General features: G+C 40.4%; 1 protein-coding gene and 1 long non-coding RNA gene across 2 annotated transcripts; one reads left to right on the top strand and one right to left on the bottom strand.

The window, feature by feature from the left end:
* Positions 1–3,691: 3,691 nt before the first annotated feature.
* LOC136686644 (uncharacterized) lies at positions 3,692–8,490 on the bottom strand. Its single transcript, XR_010800344.1, has 3 exons — positions 8,408–8,490; positions 6,958–7,205; positions 3,692–4,279 (listed from the first exon to the last, which is right to left on the bottom strand). It is a non-coding gene; the product is annotated as an uncharacterized lncRNA (long non-coding RNA).
* Positions 8,491–8,554: 64 nt separating this feature from the next.
* On the top strand, positions 8,555–12,840 carry dusp12 (dual specificity phosphatase 12). Its single transcript, XM_066686331.1, has 7 exons — positions 8,555–8,640; positions 9,432–9,729; positions 10,205–10,318; positions 10,397–10,515; positions 11,252–11,339; positions 11,633–11,813; positions 12,644–12,840. Exons 2-7 carry the CDS (start codon positions 9,470–9,472, stop codon positions 12,791–12,793), a joined length of 912 nt encoding a protein of 303 aa, XP_066542428.1. The 5' UTR covers positions 8,555–8,640; positions 9,432–9,469; the 3' UTR covers positions 12,794–12,840.
* Positions 12,841–19,390: the final 6,550 nt, after the last annotated feature.

The raw sequence follows: 19,390 nt of genomic DNA, 5'->3' as shown, positions 1-19,390 counted from the left end.
TCTAAGCAACACGAGTTAAAATTGAGTTTCTGTGGTGATTCAAACAGTGAATAAAAACCTTACAGACACGTTCAGCTTCAGCCATATAAAAAACACCAGTCTTTTTTTCACCCTCAAACACACCATTCCACCTTAAAAGACACAGAGCTTCTGAGCATAAACAAACAAGAGGACAGCTACAATTCTAGACATCCCCTTTAAATCTCAGCAGAGAGCATGGACCTCTTAAACACAAAGAGATTGAGGATTGTAGATGCATATGTCAATCAAAGTTTAGATATATTGCACTTTTCACAATGGAATATATTGGTGAATGAACATGAATTGGTGTTCAGAGCATGGATCTTATTTTCAGTGACCAGTGAACACATTTCTTTTATTGCTCACATTCACCTTGTGTCCAGCTCTGAGTGTTTTGTTGAAGCACTGGTCAGAGTTTTTGACCAGGAGAAACTCATCTGTCATTATCTCGTTTAGGGAATCCTTCACTTGTTTATCAGTCTCTCTCTCTCTCTCTCTTGCTCACCCCCCCCTCACCCCCAGGAGCAGGGCTTCCCAACATCTTGCCTTGAGGGGGATGGGGATTGGTTTGAGCTAAGCATGCTTAGTTACAAAAGTTGTATAATAATGAAGATGGCTTATATTCAACATTTATTATTATAACTAAATTCTGATACTTAAATCCTTCTACAACTTTGTGAAAAAGCACAAGAGAAAGAGAAAGATTGATGTATTGAGTCAGATAGAGAGAGAGGGAGAGTGCACTAGAGAGCAGTGTTTGGCCAGCAGTAATAGAGCATGCAGTATTTGATCTCTGACCTCTGGAACGGAGGACCAGCTTCTCCTCAGAGCTACAGGAAGTGAGGTTATAAATCTTCCTCATGACCCCTGACACACTGATCAATGCTGACACAAACCACCAAGACCACCAAGGACAGCACATCAGTCCATCAGAGGAAACCAGCCGCCTTCAGAGAAACAGGGCCAATTAGAAAATGTGTTATGGCACAAAACCTTATATCTTCATGATGCACATAAATCAGCACAGGACACGCACTGGTTACAGTTAATGAATTCAGCCTCACTGCACACACAGCTTTGTTTAATAAAAGCCTGAAATGAAATGGGACACTCTACAGCAACAGTAGCACAAGCCTAAGGTCACCAAGCTAAGTGGCAAGTAATGGCTAATATCTTTCACATCTGCTCCATGTAGGCTTTCAGCCGGCGTCCCACAAGGTTCAGTGCTTGGCCCTTTTCTTTTTTCTCACTCTACACGTGCTCTCCTGGTGAAGTAATAACTTCTCGGGTTCCCTGTCCACTCTATTGCTGGGGACACTCAAACAAAATTTTTTTCCTGTTTGGCTGACATCTCATCATGGATGGAGCTGATCACCTGAAATCAACTCCAACAAAACTAAGCTGCTGTACATCCCTGGGAACACCTTCCCACCCCCTTTGAGAAAACACTGGTCGCTCATTTGCAGACAAAATTAAGTCTTGGTGTAGATGTGGATGACCAGTTATAATTGTCAACTCATGTCGCAAACCTGAACCAATCATGCTGATATCTCCTCGACAACATCCAGAAAACTTGTCCTTGACCAACCAGCTGTTTGTTCATTTTCTTCTCAAAACCTGTGTACTGCAGCTCCTTTGGGCTGGTCTTCTGTGGACCATCTGGCCCTTTCATCTGATCCAGAACATGGCAGCACGACTTGTCTTGGGTGCTCCTAAGTTCAGCCAGGTAACTCCTCTGGTTTGTTTTCTTGCTTCCTGTAGAACCCTGACGCTGCAATGCCCCTTCAGACTTGGTGGACGCAGTGCTACGAAGTCTCCATCTTTTGCTCTCTGAACTTCTTGTTCCTACCATTGCATTACTATTTTCTTCACAGTGTAGATATAAACCTGGGAGAGACGCTCATAAAAGTTGTCTGTTTCCCTCCCCCCAGTTTTATACGATGCATCTTTGCACATATACAGAGACAATTTGAAGAAATATTAAGCATGGAATAAAGTAGCAGATACTGTTATGTATCTTGGAGCTTGTACACAACAACGTGAGAACCTCAAACACACACACACATACACAGCAGACAAAAGTGGAGTGACATAAGCGACTTCTCGCCTGTTAGTGAGAATGGGGGTAAGTGGTGGAGCAAAATTCCCTGAGGATCTGAAGCGCTCGAAGGCCTCCAAACCCAGACTGAAGACACTTCACTTTCAAGAGTACACAAATCTGCACTTATCCTGCACTTATTAAAGGCTTGCAGTTGGACTCATGCCTCACTTTATCTGACATTCAGGCAAAGTGTAGTGTGTGAGTGTTGTGTATCTAGGCCAGCAAATGTGTAAATCACTCTGGATAAGAATGCTAAGTGCATTAAATGTAAATGTAAATCAAATATGTTTTGGAATGAGATGGAGGGTTGTTTGCCATCCAGAACTAATTGGCCAACTCCAGTGTCCATGAAATGTTGACCATTGGGGCTATCTTCTTTTCCTCTTCAACCACATTCAGTGTCCGTTACTGTTTTTTGTGTTTTTTCTAATCATTATTTATTTGAATAGTTCTTTTTCACAGTAGATTTCACAATGGACATTTCCTGTTTGACTGAGAGAGGATTCGAGGATGTGATAAGTTCCCGCTCTGTTACTTCAGTGACTTTGCGCATTTCTTACAAAACACAGACGTAATAAGAGTGTGATGGTAATCAGTGTTAGCTAATGTTCTGCAATCGGTCAGATGAAAATGTGGCAGCTCAAGAGTGTTCAAGACAGGTATAAAGGCCTTTTTCTGTAGATACCCCAATTGCAGTGTTTTTTTTTTTCTTTCTTTCTTTTGAGAACGTTTTGAGGCCCGCTCCTGCTACTATAACAAGCTTATCAACATTTAACTGAACACAGCGTCTTTATAAATCCATCTTCACAAAACATATAATTTGTCCCGGATTTTATTATGTATTATCAATAAAATAAAATAAAATATAATCAGTACATGATGATAAAAATGCCTGCTCTGGGATGCTTTCTCTCCTCATTCATAGGTCTGTCAGCCCAAAAACTCTGTGATGCTACATTTCTCATACATTCATTGTCTGTAACCGCTTATGCAGGTGAGGATTGCGGTGGGTCCAGAGCCTACCCAGAACCATTGGGCGCAAGGCGGGGACACACCCTGGAGGGGGCGCCAGTCCTTCACAGGGCAACACACACACAAACACACCTACAGACACTTATGATTCACCAACCCACCTACCAATGTGTGTTTTTGGGCCGCGGGAGGAAACCGGCGCACGCGGAGGAAACCCACATGGACACGGAGAACACACCAAACTCCTCACAGTCACCTGGAGCAGGACTTGAACACACAACCTCCAGGTCTTTGGAGTTTTGTGACTGTGACACTACCTGCTGCACCACCGTGTTTACTTTTTATTACACAAATAAAATAAATGAGTGTTACTGAATTAGTCAATTAACTGTTAGTGTGAAAATAAATAAAGTTATGACAGAGTCATTGAAAACTTTATTTTTTGCAATCTCACCTTTCACCTCCACCCTGAAATTAGTTTATTTTAGGAATCCATTAGTTTACAATGGATTAAAAAAAACCTCAATAAATAATTTTTAAATAACACTTCGTACCAAATAAATAAATAAATGAATAAATAAAAATAGAGCTGGCAATCCCAAGTGGATGCTGTGTGTGCTGTAAGTACATTAGCTTGGAACTGATAATAATTAAACACAATCAACTATAAATAACACACAATATACAAAAACTCTGCTGAGACACTCATACTGCATGGACATTACTGTCCAACAATAAAAATTAACAAAACGGAATGAAAACAACATGTTATATAAGAAAGCGTGCTCTGACTAAAAACTCACCTCCAGGAGGATGTGCCATGTACTGTGAATACATTAGTGTAGAATTGATTATAAATAAGGCACAATGAACTAAAAATAGTGAACTATATAAAGAAACATGGTCCGGTTCATTAAAAATAGACAAACCCAGGAGGATGCTGTACCAGGAAACTCTCACATTTAAGGGGGCAGTGAAGTAAACCCCAGGCCCGCAGCTGGAGCAGGACCCACTTGGACGCCCTCTGGAAAGGAAGCAGCAGGGCAAAGTCGATTGTAGTCAAGGAATGTCCAGGCCACGGCTCTCATCACCTCTCATTGGAATACATGCCTTATGAACGGGCAGCGAAGCTTGGGCTCTGATTAGTGCACTGTGTTCAGAGTTCAATACCAGGAAGAAAGGGCACTGGGAATCATGGGAAAGACAAGCAAGAAAACAGACCCAGTGCGTCAAAAACAGTGTATTAATACAGAGAGTGTGTATTGATAAGGTAATTGATATTCACTACATATATACTGTGCAAAACACAGTAAAACTGTATGCAGTGTCCAGCATAACATTTTTCATCCCTAGAATTTTACCGGCCCTTTTATATTTTTACTGGCCCTGGAAAGGAAGAGCAAAAGAAAAAGCACTGTTGTATAAAACTGTTAATTTATTAATTATTTGTACATATATGTTATGTACAATTGTCCAGATTCTGATTCATTTTCTTTCTGGAATATTTCATAGAAATTAACATTTCTAAATTAAATTCATATTAATATATTTGGTAATAACTGTGGATCCTTCACTGCAAGCTCAAGAAAAAAACTTTTCTGGGAATCAGATATTAATTTCAGCCAGTTAGCCAACATAATAATAATAATAATAATAATAATAGATAAGGGCTGGCGCCCCCACAAGTGTGTGTCCCTGCCTTGTGCCCAGTGATTCCAGGTAGGCTCCGGACCCACCGCGACCCTGAACTGTATAAGCAGTTAAAGACAATGAATGAATGAGTGAATGAATGAATGAATAATAATAATAATAACTAACTTGTTTTGTGATTGACCCGACTCTTTAGTGATTTACCCGTCATATTTCAGAAAAACATTACACCTATCGAACATCTTAGAGGTTACTTGTGAATTATAACTGAGAATATACAGAAACCTCACAACAGCTGACACTTAGAGAATATCTGTGGATGCATAGTGCTCATTAAATTACTGTAGTGGCCTGAGGTCAAAGATGAATAGGAAGATTTTTTTACCTCACTGCGAGTTTTCTAATGCTCTTTATTGAACAAGGCACTTCCTTACAGACATAGCGTCTCCACAAAGCATCACCTAGTTGCATGTTTGTGTGTGTGTGTGTGTGGGGGGGGGGGTGGGGCATGATGTGAATGGAAAGGGCATTACCAATACCACACACAGCCCTTTCAATACCAGAGACCCCACAGTGCTGCCACGGTATGAGAAGACCATTAAATAAATAAAACGACATTATAACTCTTTTTTGTTCACTATTTCATTTCTCACACTTCATTGTTTTTTTTTTGTTTATTTTATCTCATAGGTGAGAGTGTGTGATGCCCTGTGATGGACTGATACTCTGTCCAGTGTGTGTTCCAGTCCTTAGCCCAGTGATCCTGGGTAGGCTCTGGACCCACCATGACCCTGACCAGGATGAAGCGGTTACAGAAGATGAATGAATTAATGTTTCATCCTACCTCAGGTCACCACACCTTTTGGTGTGTGTCCCCAGGGCCAACAGTTTGGGCACCTCTGTTCTAAATATTTCTTGTTCTTATCTAGTATAAATCATTTTGTGTATGCTCTTGGGAGAAATATACAACATGCTCATCTCATCCTTAGCTTCTGGTTACCTTATGACAACTATATTTAGAAATACTGAATATAGGCATGAACCCATCCATCCATCCATTATCTGTAACCGCTTATCCAATTTAGGGTCGCGGGGGGTCCAGAGCCTACCTGGAATCATCGGGCGCAAGGCGGGAATACACCCTGGAGGGGACGCCAGTCCTTCACAGGGCAACACAGACACACACACATTCACTCACACACTCACACCTACGGACACTTTCGAGTCGCCAATCCACCTGCAACGTGTGTTTTTGGACTGTGGGAGGAAACCGGAGCACCCGGAGGAAACCCACGCGGACACGGGGAGAACACACCAACTCCTCACAGACAGTCACCCGGAGCGGGAAGCGAACCCACAACCTCCAGGCAGGCATGAACCCAAGGATTAATAAGTAGCATTTAATGAGAAATGTCACTGCTCAGGCATATAACCACTGCTCCTCAGTGACCGGCTTTTAGATAAATGTCAGAGCATCGTCTATTATCACAGACAACATCAGAGACAGTAATAACCCAAGCAAAAGGGCAGGATTGCACATATAGCAACTCATCACTTCCACTCCGTAAGACTAGAGCTGGAAAGATCCAGCAAAATCAAATACTGAAGACTTTTCTCTTTGCTCTGTGAGAGAAAATGGCAGTCCTCCAAGTAGTGGAGGATTTCAGGCCAAAGCATGATGACTTCAGAGAAACTTGAGTTGATTTGCTTCAGGATAAACTGAAGTGACCCTGATTTCTAAGCGAAAAGAGCGAAGGACACTGTTAATACGTTTTAAAGCATATTTGTGTAATGTATAACTGCAATTCAAAACATAAACATTCTCCTTTTTTATGGTATTTTATGGTAACTGTTGTATAGTGCTAGAATTCACTATATTCACTTAGTTAAAAACAAACAAACAAACAAAAAACTAAAAATGAAGTATTAATACACTACATTCATGATCACCATAATATTAAAATTAACATCTTTAAATTGTCTAAACCAAAACTCACACATACTTTTGGAAACAATATTATCCCCAAGAACAGCCAAATTGATGGAGTGCATTCTGCAGTGCACTTTCTTAATGGAGCTCATAACAAAGGCAGTGACCAATAAATTCTTCTCACTCACCACTTTTCAACTTCTTCATATATATTTGAATTAAATAATAATTGTTCTTTTTAATACTACACAACAGTTGTCATAAACTGGCATAAAGCATATACCTAACGGACAGCACGGTGGCGGAGCTGTTAGTGTCGCAGTCACACAGCTCCAGGGATCTGGTGGTTGTGGGTTCAATTCCTGCTCCGGGTGACTGTCTGTGAGGAGTGTGGTGTGTTCTCCCTGTGTTCGCGTGGGTTTCCTCTGGGTGCTCCGGTTTCCTCCCATGGTCCAAAAACACTCGGTGGATTGGTGACTCAAAAGTGTCTGAATGTGTGAGTGTGTTGCCCTGTGAAGGACTGGGTAGGCTCTGGACCGATAATGAACAGATAATGAATGAATTATACTTAACATAAAATACTTTAAAGCTTACTTGTACACCTAACATTTAAAAGTGCATCTATTTCTGACTGAATGTCAGACAGTCTGAAGCAGCCATGCTCAGTAACAAGTGTTAGCAAAAGAGGTGTATTTTCCCCAAAACTGGGCTATGGGGTGATGGAGCTCCATCCAGTCCTATAGGGATTATATGGAGAAGTGTTTGGGATCCATCACTAACAGGAATCCCACATGATGTAGTTGAATGCAGTCAAATCCTCACATGAATGTTCCCACATCTTGTGTATAGCCTTCTCCAAAGAATAGCTGCTAGGGCAATAAAGAGGGACAAGCATCCATATGTGGGCTAAAGGGGTGTCCACACACTTTTGGCCATGAGAAAATACTTGAGTATCTCACTGTGTTAGGGACAGGAGAAGTGTCTCAACTTCCAGGAGGAACTAACTGTCTGCAGAGTTATTTCAGGAGCTGAAACTTCTCAGTGAGTCTTGAAACTCAGACATCTGAGTCTGAGCTCAGAGCCACTATACTCTAAATTGTTTTCACATTCACTGTCCATTTTATCAGCTCCACTGACTATACAGAAGCATTTTGTAGTTGTACAATTACAGACAGCAGTCCATCTATTGCTCTGTAATTTTTGTGTTCTTCCATTCAACATGTTCTTTCAGTGACAGGACCTCCACAGAGTAGGTATGGTTTGGGTGGGGGATCATTCTCAGTGCTGCAGTGACACTGACGTGTTGGCCGTGTGTTAGTGTGTGTTGTGCTGGTACAAGTGTATCAGACACAGAAGTGCCGATGTCCAATCTAGACACACCTAACTTGGTCCACCTCAGACGTAAAGTAGCTGACAATAGCTCATATGTTATGCATAGTTTGTATTTGTTGTCCTCTCGTCCTCTATCAGTGGACACATGATGCTGTTGGATGGATATTTGTGGTTGCTGGACTATTCTCAGTGACACAGGGGTTTAAAAACCCCAGAAGCACTATAGTGTCGGATCCACCAGCACAACATACAATAAAATACCACCACCATGACAGTGTCACTGCAGCGCTGAGAATGATCCACCACCACCCAAATCATACCTGTGAGAAAATGAACGAGTGTTACATGTGAAAGGCATTATACTCGAACAGCTGTGAGGATTTTATGGCATTCAGACATACCAAAGGTATTTCATGGAGCTCCATCTCTCCAGAGAACACAATTCAACAACTCCACAGCACAATGCTGAAGGACTCTAGCTAACGTCAGTCTGAAAACTTTTAGACAAATATCCTGAGTTTGTATATATTGCCCTCTAGTGTCTGGAAAGAGAACAACTCCACAGCTCTGAATAAACGGAACTGATGAGCTTCACTCTTTAGTCCCCACCGGATCTGTTATTGTACAGAACCAGGTAACACGATGCTGATTATAATTGTCTTTTTTATTCATTCTGTTTCCCTATAATAGTTTTATAGCGATTTTATATCTAATTAAAAAGGAGATGTTTTAAATATTCATAACAAGCTAATATTTCATAAAGCATTCGTCTTAGTAATAAACTTTGCGTTCTACCTTAAGTGTACCGCAGTTACATTGTGTTGCCTCAGGCGTCATAATATAAGAGCTGCATATTTAAGGTGGAAGGAAAGTTCCATTAAGAAAGTGGAGAATGAGAAGTAATTTAACGATTTACTAATCGTTTGAGTGCTTTTTCTAACCACTTTAATAAACTGTATCCACTTTATAAATGAGCCTAAAACAACATAAATAACGCTGTTACTTAAATGAAATTATGATTCAAACTAAGTTAGAAGTAGCTGGTATTTCTTCTGGCATAAACACACATGGCAACTAAGCTAAACACCTTTTCACTGGAGTGGGTCTTTAAACTCTAGTTGTAGATCCGAATGCCATGTTCTGTATATTCATTGTCCATATTTTTTTACATTGTTGCTTTGATTTTTGGGCCATTCCAACTGTGAAAACTGTAATTATTGGTCTACCACAATACAGTAATTAAGAGCTCTATTAATCTTTATCATGCATCTGAAAATATTTTTCTGTTACAAAAATCTCCTGAAACTCAATAAAAATTTTGGTGCTAACTTGAGCTATTTACTCCCCGTATCTCTTTCCACATACCAAAGAAAAAATATCTGATTATTATTATTATTTTTTAAATTTTGTTACTGGTTTTCCTAGAAGTTCTCCACCAGACTATATGTGTATATGGGTGCACTATGATTGCCATTGAGCCTGGACTCTATATTGGATCTGTCTTGGATCTGAAGGACACTGATGCACTGATCAATGCAGGAATCACTCACATCCTCACTGTGGACTCCGAGGAGCCAAATATCTCCGGCTTTCACACAAAATTCGTCAATGCTTTGGATGATTCGTCTACAGATCTCCTCAGCAGACTGGATGGCTGTGTCCATTACATAACAGAAGCTCTCACTACACTCTCAGACAAACCATCATCTGTTATTGTTCACTGGTACGTTACAGGATCACAGTATAAATAAAATACATAACAAATAACTGTAATTACACCAGCCTCAATGAAGTAGATTGTATCCACAGTTGAATAACTGGAGTGATTCATTTACAGTATAAATATGAGATGTGTAGTGTTTACAGTTTGAGTGTAATAACAGTGGAATGATTATAATACAGTATAAATTTGTTTTTAGTCTCATGGTATTGTCAAATATGTATCCAGTATGAATTGGCAGTAATAACTAGAGTTTGATTTAAATCCAGTATTAATGTTTAATTTGCTTGAAATTTAAATGCATAACATGCACCAGGAAATGTTCATCATATTTAAGAAAGTCTAGAAACTGTTATAATAAAAATACAAACATATTGTGATATGACTGATTATTAAAACCCTGGCCCCTTTTCAGTGCATTCACTTTTGACTCATTGTCAGAGATAAAGTTTAACGGTTTCTTTCTGCTTTGTTTCAGCCATGTGGGTCAAAGCAGAAGTGCTGCGGTGGTGACTGCATACCTCATGAAGACACAGAAGCTGCGTCTGCAGGATGCATATACCAAGCTCCAACAAATCAAGCCTGATGTTAAGTGGGTACAAAAAACTGCATTGCTTTTGCAGACTACATAGCTAGGGCTTTATATTTTAACATGTTTTTTTTTCTTCAGAATGAACGAGGAGTTTCTGGACCAGTTGGCCTTGTATGAATCTATGGAATGTGAACTGGACACAAACAGTCCGTTATACAAGCAGTTTAGACTGAAGAAATTAACTGAGAAGTATCCAGGTTCATGCAGACTTTAACATTTCTGATGATATTATTTTGCTTTGTACTTAACATATACATATTTGTATAATCATGTGCCTGATATATATATATATATATATGACATTCAGATATTTTTTGCTTACTTTATTTATGTATTTATTTATTTTATTAATATCCTGATTTTTGACAATTTGATTGTAAAAATTAGTTGCCATCAATTCCATTCCATTAGCAGTTAGCAGATTACCCATCACACACCCAACCCCCATACCCACACACAGTCCCCATATGTCCCTCTGATTTTTGTAATGTCAAACACAGCCTCTTTTCACACTGCTACAAATGCAAAATCATCAGATAGTCCCATGTGGCTGTCACATCAGCAGAACACATCAGGAAGGCATCCCTCCCACCCAGAGAGTGTAGCCTGTTGTGCTGTCTTAGAACTCCTGGCCTCAGGTGGTTGAGGCATCACCAGGGAGCAAACCAGCAGTGCCCTAATGGAAGCGCCAATGCTGAGAAAGATGGACTCATTTCTGAGCAGTTGTTATCACACACCTTTACATTTCAGGGAGATTTCTATAGTTACATTTCAGGGAAATTTCTTTCTGTCAGGAAAAAAAGTTTTTATCATACAATGAACCCAAGTTTGCCATTTTTTACATTTCTAAAATACAGAAATAAATGTATGAAAATAATGTGTAGAATATATCCAAAATAAACCCTTTCAACACGGATGTTTATTTGGATTTAGAGCTTCAGAATATCCCCAAAGATGTATTCGCTGCCGACCCAGCACAGACACAAAACGCTGAAGCGGTCTACAGATGTCGAAAATGCAGGTGAGATTTCTGTTTAAATTCTTCTTGTTACATTTCACTTCACTTGCTATATTTTTAGCGCTTTCTATAGTGTGTCTCACTGTTAATTACATAAAAGACCGTGCTGCCCTTCTTGTAGCAGACTATTTATATTATAGCAGTAAGAGTCCTTAGTCAAGACTCCTAACACTCTTTGCTTACATGTGTAACATGATTAAAGTTGCAAGTCGCTGTGTATAAGTCAGTCAAATGCTGTAAATATAAATATAAGCACAATTGTTGTCTCCTTTTTGTTTGTTTGTTAAATCATACAGGCGAACTCTCTTCCGCCACTCCAGCATTTTGAGTCACAGTTTGGGGAGCGGAGCGTCTGCTTTTTCTCATAAAAGAGCCGGTGGTGGATGTCCTGCAGGAGATCAAACACAATGTACGTCGTACTTCATCGAGCCGGTGCAGTGGATGGAGGAGGCTCTTCTTGGTGTCATGGATGGACAGGTATTGCTCATAAATACAGATGATCAGATTGAAGCGTGTTAGATCCCTAAGAAATCCTGTGGAACTGGAAACAACAGTGAGGCCAGGCATGTTTTATAAATCTAAACACATTCACTCACATGTAGTGAATGCAAGTTTTGGACAGAAGGTGCATTTCTGAGGTGATTAGATTTAAGATAATGCGCGTGTGTAAGGAAGGGGAATGATAAAAGAAAGTATGTGACAAAACAGGGCTTTACAAAAACTGAGTTTAAAAAGTGCATAAAAGTTGCAGAGAGAATGAGACTTCTAATAAATGTGCAAGACCTGGCTTCGCCCTAAAAGTGTCCCTCTCAATTAAACAGATAAAAATTAGCAAGTCTCAAGAAGAATGGACCCTGTAAAGAAGGCAAATGTGGCTGCACATAAATGGGACATGTTTTTCCCCTTCTCCACAAGTGAACAGAGTTCTGGGTCTTAATTAAACATCCGTGACCTGCTTTGGTCAAAATACCACAAGGATCTAACCCCACAGCCGTGTTCTCCCCCTGAACAGCCTTGTTCGGAACGGCCGGTTTCAGCGCCTGTTCCTTTAAATGATAATGAGCCACTTGCAGTTCAACCCCCAACCTGAGGGCTCAGCAGTGAGGAGGTCTGTTTAACTCCCTTTAACCGTACACTCAGGTCAAGCGCTGTGATTGGACAGACTCAGACGAGGGGGCGGGGGTTTATCTGTTAATATTTTTTTAAAAATTGATAGTGTATTAGGTTTTTGAGGTTTTCTGATGTTTTTGACAGATTTTGGAACTGTGCTGTGTATTGTGTAAATCTGTGTGACTGGTCTCTTACAGCTCCTCTGTCCTAAATGCAGCTCTAAACTCGGTTCCTTTAACTGGTATGGTGATCAGTGCTCCTGTGGACGCTGGGTGACCCCTGCCTTCCAGATGCACAAGAACAGAGTGGACGAAATCAAGCACATCAGCATACCAATGCTCAAATAACAAAAGGCTGTTTAATATCACGAATAAAGGTTTATATTGTTGAAGTGTTTTGTAGGTGTTTCAATTGCTTCTGATGGAAGTAACTAATGCTGTATCTGTGCATTTCACTAAAATACACTACATGGTCAGACATTTCTGAGATGAAGGATATTAGAGTGAATCTTTGAAACTTTGCTGCGGCGACAGTCTTTAATCATCTCAGAAGCCTTTAGAATAGACACTGAAACATTTCAGTCTGAATTTGATTGCATTCAGTCGTCATCCATTATTTGTGGATCCAGCCACAAATCCCATAAAAAGGAGGGATTTCCATCACTCCCAAGAACTGAATATCTGTGTCCACAATAATTACGCCTAATGAGGGATAGTGTACATGATATATTTATTCATGATTATTATTTTACATCAATTTGCCTTTTTACGTTTCCAATGTTGACACTATAGTTATTTACATGATTTGTCCACAAGGTGGTGCCACGCTGTAATTGTCTTTCCCTCCAACACAGTCCTTTTAGTCTATTTCACAATTTTAACAAATAACCTAAGCTCAGAATTGAGGGATGTCCAATAGGTATTTTGCTGTCGGTTGGGATTAACTCCAGGCTTAAGTTATCTGAATAAACTGATAAATCCTCCATTCTCTGGAACGATGGAGCTCCATCCAGTACCTTTGGGACAAAGTGGTCTGGTGTTTATGATCCAGAATGAATCCTGCAACATCAGCTACTGACCTCACTAAAAAGATTAAGGCTGGAGGCTATCAGATCCTCACAGCAGTGGTCCTTCATCTAGGGAAAGTAAAAGCTGTTGCTAGAAAAGAAAGGACAAACTCTAGATGAATACCTTTTATTTCAGAAGAAATTTTGGGTGAGCTGCTGACCACAAGCTTTTTTTCCATGTAGTGCATAAAAAAAATATGTAAAACAAATGACATGCTTGTATTTTCCAGGATGTGATTGTGGCCAGTTTGTGTCACTGTTTATATGTTTAAAGCTTGCTGAAGTGTATAATTACAGATTACAGACTCTTGACCTGCTGAAAGGAGTGGAGCTGAATACTTCTCAACACTGATGCTTCCAGGTTTAGCCAATGTTATACACACACAGTGCTAAGCACATGAAAACTGACCACAGAAAACACCCTTATTGTCCTTAAACTTATTTTTAAGGGGACATTATTCTACCCCTTTCCTATAAGTGAACACAGTTCTGGTTCTTAATGAAACGTCCGTGACATGCTTTAGTCAAAATCCCACAGCAGTGTTCTCCCCTTGTCTAAACAGCCCTGTTCAGAATGACCTGGGCTGGGTGTCCCAAAAGCATCTTGGAACAAAGATTATTCAGTGGTATGTTGAGCATCACTTTGATCATCCTCCCTCCCTGTTAAGATGGTCTTAACATTAAGATGTTTTTGGGAAATTAGGCCCTGTCCCTTTAAATGATAATGAGCCACACAGATGTGTTTTTCCCCCAATGCATCTATGTTAGCTTCCATCTACAGACTTCAAAGTTATAGCACATTTTTCTAGCTTCTCCATGCTTATATTTGCAGTTTTATTACAGTTGTCTTCCCTGCTCTAATTTTTTTGCAATTTTAGCTTGGTTCTCTTCCTTCTCTGCTCATTTTCAAAGACTTAACTCTGTTCTCTTTTTTCTCAGATCTTGTTTTCACCACCCCAGGATGAATTTATTACCACAGCCAACCTCCTGCTTTAACTGATTTAATCTCACATTTCCTTTATTAGCTCCTCTAGAGGCTGTATGTTACTGTGATTTTACTAGAGAAAAGAGTTGTTGTTAGGCACACCACAAAACAGATATGATCAGAAACACCTTCCTCCTCCACACTTTTATTAGAAACAGACTTTGTAAGTCTGTTCACTGGTCAATTTATTAGAAAAGAGTGTAGATTCATGCTGCTGTACCCACCTCTGTGTAGTCATATGTGCATTTAAACCTTCCATTTCTTAACATGTAGTATGGGCATGTACAGCAGAGTGACCAATATTTCTGCTCGTTTTGATGGTCTTCTTTAACACATCTGGAGCTTTGCCCTTTTTTAGGCCCCAGCAGCTGTAAGGCAGTAATGTAACTGTGGGAACCCCAGAGAAACTGTCAGTTTAGTGCCCTGTTTCTCAGATCCTGTCCAGTTTGAGGGTCAAATCCTCTGCGTAATGACATGACCCTTGCTTCAAAGTACTGTGTTTGTGTGTGTGTGTGTGTGTGTTAGGGACTGTATGATCGATTGAGTGAGTGAATGATTGACTGATTACCAGAGAGTAAGCATTCCCTGTTCTAGTTTGGCTTTGGATTCCTTCTCACTTTTAAACTATTTACAGAATCTGACCACTTCCCTTAAACCACTCTGGTCCTGTTGGAAACATTTGTCCTAAAATGATGAGTATTAATTAGGGATTTGTCTCCCCCTGTCTGCAGGCACAGCCTCTTTTGAGATGTTGTAACACTAGACATTTGGACATTTTTGCAACTGTTTTGGCACCTAACCCTAACTGCCACCTGCCACTCTAGATGTGTTTGTGGTGGCATACTGTATTAGGCATGTTGGGTTTCTTAGTCTCATATGCAGCTGCTCCAGAGCATCACAATTCATGTCATGCTTTTCTATGGCGATTATAATGGTACAGACATGGCTGTGTCTGGTGTTGATTAGCTAGGGCCCATTTGTCCTCACATTGACAGCCTTGACCTTTTCTCAGCAGCTGTCGTGGTTATAGACAAACTTTCCTCTATCTTTACAGAGAGAGAGAGAGAGAGAGAGAGAGAGAGAGAGAGAGAAGTCTGTAAAAATTCTGAGCTGGCTGCCTCACATACAAACAGGATCCAAATGACATTTTATTGCACTTGTAGTGAGAGAAATATGAAAGTAGATTCATTAAGGAGTGCTAAAATCACCAAAAAATGAGACTGCTTTGGAAAGGAGGGATTGGAAAACTGTGTAAGGAAAAAATGTTACATTGCCGTCTGCACCTGAGCAAACTCAAACTTACTGGAAGTGGCCCCAGTGGTATTAGCTACAGCACTATAACATACATCTATACCAGATATGTAAACTGGATTCATTTATTACATTTAAATACCATTTATTAGAAAGTGATCAGGATTGATGACATTCAGCTTCATTAGTGAGGGCAGTTAATGATGGTGAGTGACAAGTTCTGGATCACAAACACCACTCAGCATTGAAGTGAATTTCATTTCTTGCTTTTCTACCATCATTACACAAACTGTGTGTGCACAAAGGGGGAACTGTTTTCAAGAATTATAAGGAAACATTTACTAACCTCTTAATTAGAAGCACTAGCCACTTTATTAAAAAAAAGCTGCTTTGCATTTCCACTTACTGAATATTTTATTGAAACACATAACTTATACTGACAGGCAAGTGTCCAAAGTGGCTCAATATGCTATAAATGGTATAGTAAGAGTTTTAAAATTGTATTCATATCAGACAATGATTTAAAGAAATACTAGGTAGTAATTTTACCTTAAAAATGACAGCTTAAACCCATTGTGATGCTCCACTGAGTTTAACAGGGAGAATAGAGCCTCTGTCGATGCTACTCTGGGCTCAGCACTGCAGAAACTGCACTATGTAATTTTTGGAGGAGGGTAGGAAAACAACCCTACCCTTGATTTCAGAACAGTGTTGTAAAGGTGAAGTACATTCTGCAACTGTAGGGGGAGCCCAGGAGCAAAGATACCAAATCTTACCTAGTGTTGATTTAAATCCAAATGATGATGTTATTGTATATCTGCAGATATAACTGGGTTTATGCCTCACATGCTTTAAGGCAGAGGTATTCAAACTTTCCTTCAGACTCCCATTGCCATGTTTTTTGAGTATGTGAACCCTCATGCGAACTGTAGAAAACAATTGTCAGTATGTAAATCAGTGCAGCGCATGTATAAACAGGTCAAATCATTCCATTTCTATAGGACTATTATGGTGTATTATAAACTGGCTAAAAATAAAAAGCTGCATATGATGATAAGAGCTTCCCCTCTTTCCTGCTCATCGAAACAGAACATATGCTACTGCTCTGGGGGCTTTCTCTCCTCCTCCAGGGGTCCAGCAACAGCTAAACTCAATGATGCTACATTTCTCTGCATGTCGACTAGCGCAGCAGGTAGTGTCGCAGTCAAACAGCTCCAGGGACCTGGAGGTTGTGGGTTCGATTCCCACTCCGGGTGACTGTCTGTGAGGAGTTGGTGTGTTCTCCCCGTGTCTGTGTGGGTTTCCTCCGGGTGCTCCAGTTTCCTCCCACAGTCCAAAAACACACGTTGGTAGGTGGATTGGTGACTTAAAAAAAGTGTCCACAGGTGTGAGTGAATGTGTGTCTGTGTTGCCCTGTGAAGGACTGGCGCCCCCTCCAGGGTGTATTCCTGCCTTGCGCCCAATGATTCCAGGTGGGCTCTGGACCCACCACGACCTGGAATCGGATAAGCAGTTACAGATAATGAATGAATGAATAAATTGTATTATTTATTTTTTCAACCTCACCTCTCACCTTGTCCCCTACAGTTCTTTGCCCCAATGTTTGAATACCTCAGCTCTAAGGCTTCTCTGTACAGTTCGACAGAGAGGCCCATGTGGTGGGAGTGAGAAGAGGAAATGTCTCAGGTTTGTTCTCCTTGAAAGAAAACGTGTTGCAGATACCACTACGGCAGGCAGTCGTTTCCCAGGTCAGCAGGTTCAGGATTTGGACTGGGATTAGTGCTATAAATTGGGGCCTGTGTGGTCAGAGGAGGGTCCAGCAGACCCAGCAGCTTCCTGAGATTGATGATCTAGTGCTCCCTGAGGTCAATACGATGTTTGAGGAGATACAGATCACTTCCTCAATAGACATGTGCTGTGCAGAGGGTAGTGGAAACCACATGTATGTCTACATTTACAGAATGTAGTCCATCTGTTGCTCTGCATACTTTGTTTGCCTCCTTTCACATTGTTTTTCGAAGTTCAGAAAGGATCCCCACAGGGCAGGAATGATGTGGGTGGTGGCTTGTTCTCAGTGCTGCAGTGAGTTAGTGTGTGTTGTGCTAGTACAAGTGGATCAGACACAGCAGTGGCTGCTGAAGTTTTTAAACACTCTGTCCACTACCTCACTGGTCCACCTTGTAGATGTAAAGTCAGAGACAATGGCTTATCTGTTGCTGCACAGTGTGTGATGCTTGTCCTCTAGTCCTTCATCAGTGGACACAGGACATTGCTGACTGGATATTTTTGGTTGTTGGATTATTCTCAGTGCAACAGCATTGCTGTGTCTAACAAAGCATTACAAACTGTTGACTGGAATGTTGTTCCAAAGCGTGAGGCTTTATATGAAAAGAGTTATGAAATGAGTATTTGCTTTTCCGTCTTATACTTTGTTCACAGTATTGTTTCAGACTGAAATTACATGCTCTAAGAGTGGGTCTGCTCCACACAATGATATTTCCAGTGGTTAGACTGTTGTCTGTGGGCTGTGATTGCAGAGAACAATACGAGAGAAAGCCCCCACCTCCCACCTCAGTGCTGAAATCTGTTAAGAGTCTGAGGTAACTTGTGGGAAAAGGCCCAGTGCCCTGTGTTTAATGGGGAAGCTGTATTTCTGGAGCGAATCGAAATAAACCTTCATCTAAATGTTTATAATAGATGTTTCCCTCTCAGCTCTCCTCCCTTTGTTCTTTACTGGGAGGATGAGCAATTCCTTCTGCTTCTCCTCAGATATCATATGATACAATACAATGCACACTTACAGTGCACACTTACAGCTCTTGTGCTCTCTTATGCTCTCAAGGACATCAAACCCTCACAGAAATGTGTTACAGCAAATTAAGGGGGAAAAACACCCCATTCATACCCTTCATTTCAGAACAAAAATGTGGATCAGCCTGTGGGGGTCCTGACCATTGAAGAACAGGGTGATGAGGTGTTTAAAAGTATGCAGAGCAACAGATGGACTAAATCCTGTAATAGCAGATCTACAGAGTGCACTTGTATGGTCAGAAGGGCTGATAATAGGGACAAAGAGAGGTGGTTTTACTGTTATGGCTGATCTGTGTATATCTGTACTGATTGAAACATCTTGTACTTTAATCCTGTTAATGCCCACAGTGCTGTTATGTATTTGGACACTTTAAACAAGGGCCTAGAGTTTGGGGACATGTTTCATAAGCTTTGGACACATGTCCAACACGTTTAACTTCATTCAGCTCTGAATTAAAACTGTGTAGTTCCTACATTGCAGATGTCACTCACTCAGGCAAAGATGGGTCATTATTTTCAGACGCAATGACCTCCTCCTGAACATTACGTTTCCAAATGGGTATTTTTTAAAGACTATCACATGTTGCAATAAAATTATCTCCTGTTCAAAGCTTGTGCATCAGCAAAGTAGTTACAAACGACTTCCTCAAGTATGGACAGATGACTTTATAGGTCAGACACCTGGAGAAACACATTAAATGGCGCATGTCCTACATTTTAAAGTCAAATTATTATAGCATTTTTTTGTACTGTTATATTTACTTGATTTTTTCCCCCCCCCACCTACTCTTTATCTTCATCTAATGTTTTTTTATTAAACACTATTTAACT

This window comes from Hoplias malabaricus, chromosome 1 (genome assembly GCF_029633855.1).
Source record: "Hoplias malabaricus isolate fHopMal1 chromosome 1, fHopMal1.hap1, whole genome shotgun sequence".
In the NCBI taxonomy this organism is placed as follows: domain Eukaryota; kingdom Metazoa; phylum Chordata; class Actinopteri; order Characiformes; family Erythrinidae; genus Hoplias; species Hoplias malabaricus.
The sequence above is the reverse complement of the archived record's forward strand: the minus strand, read 5'-3'. Positions and strand labels throughout refer to the sequence as shown.

Coding starts and splice junctions, on each gene's coding strand:
- dusp12 (XM_066686331.1), top strand. CDS start 9,470: ATGATTGCCATTGAGCCTGGACTCTATATTGGATCTGTCTTGGATCTG. Junction 11,340..11,632: donor TACAGATGTCGAAAATGCAG/GTGAGATTTCTG, acceptor TAAATCATACAG/GCGAACTCTCTTCCGCCACT. Junction 11,814..12,643: donor TTGGTGTCATGGATGGACAG/GTATTGCTCATA, acceptor GGTCTCTTACAG/CTCCTCTGTCCTAAATGCAG.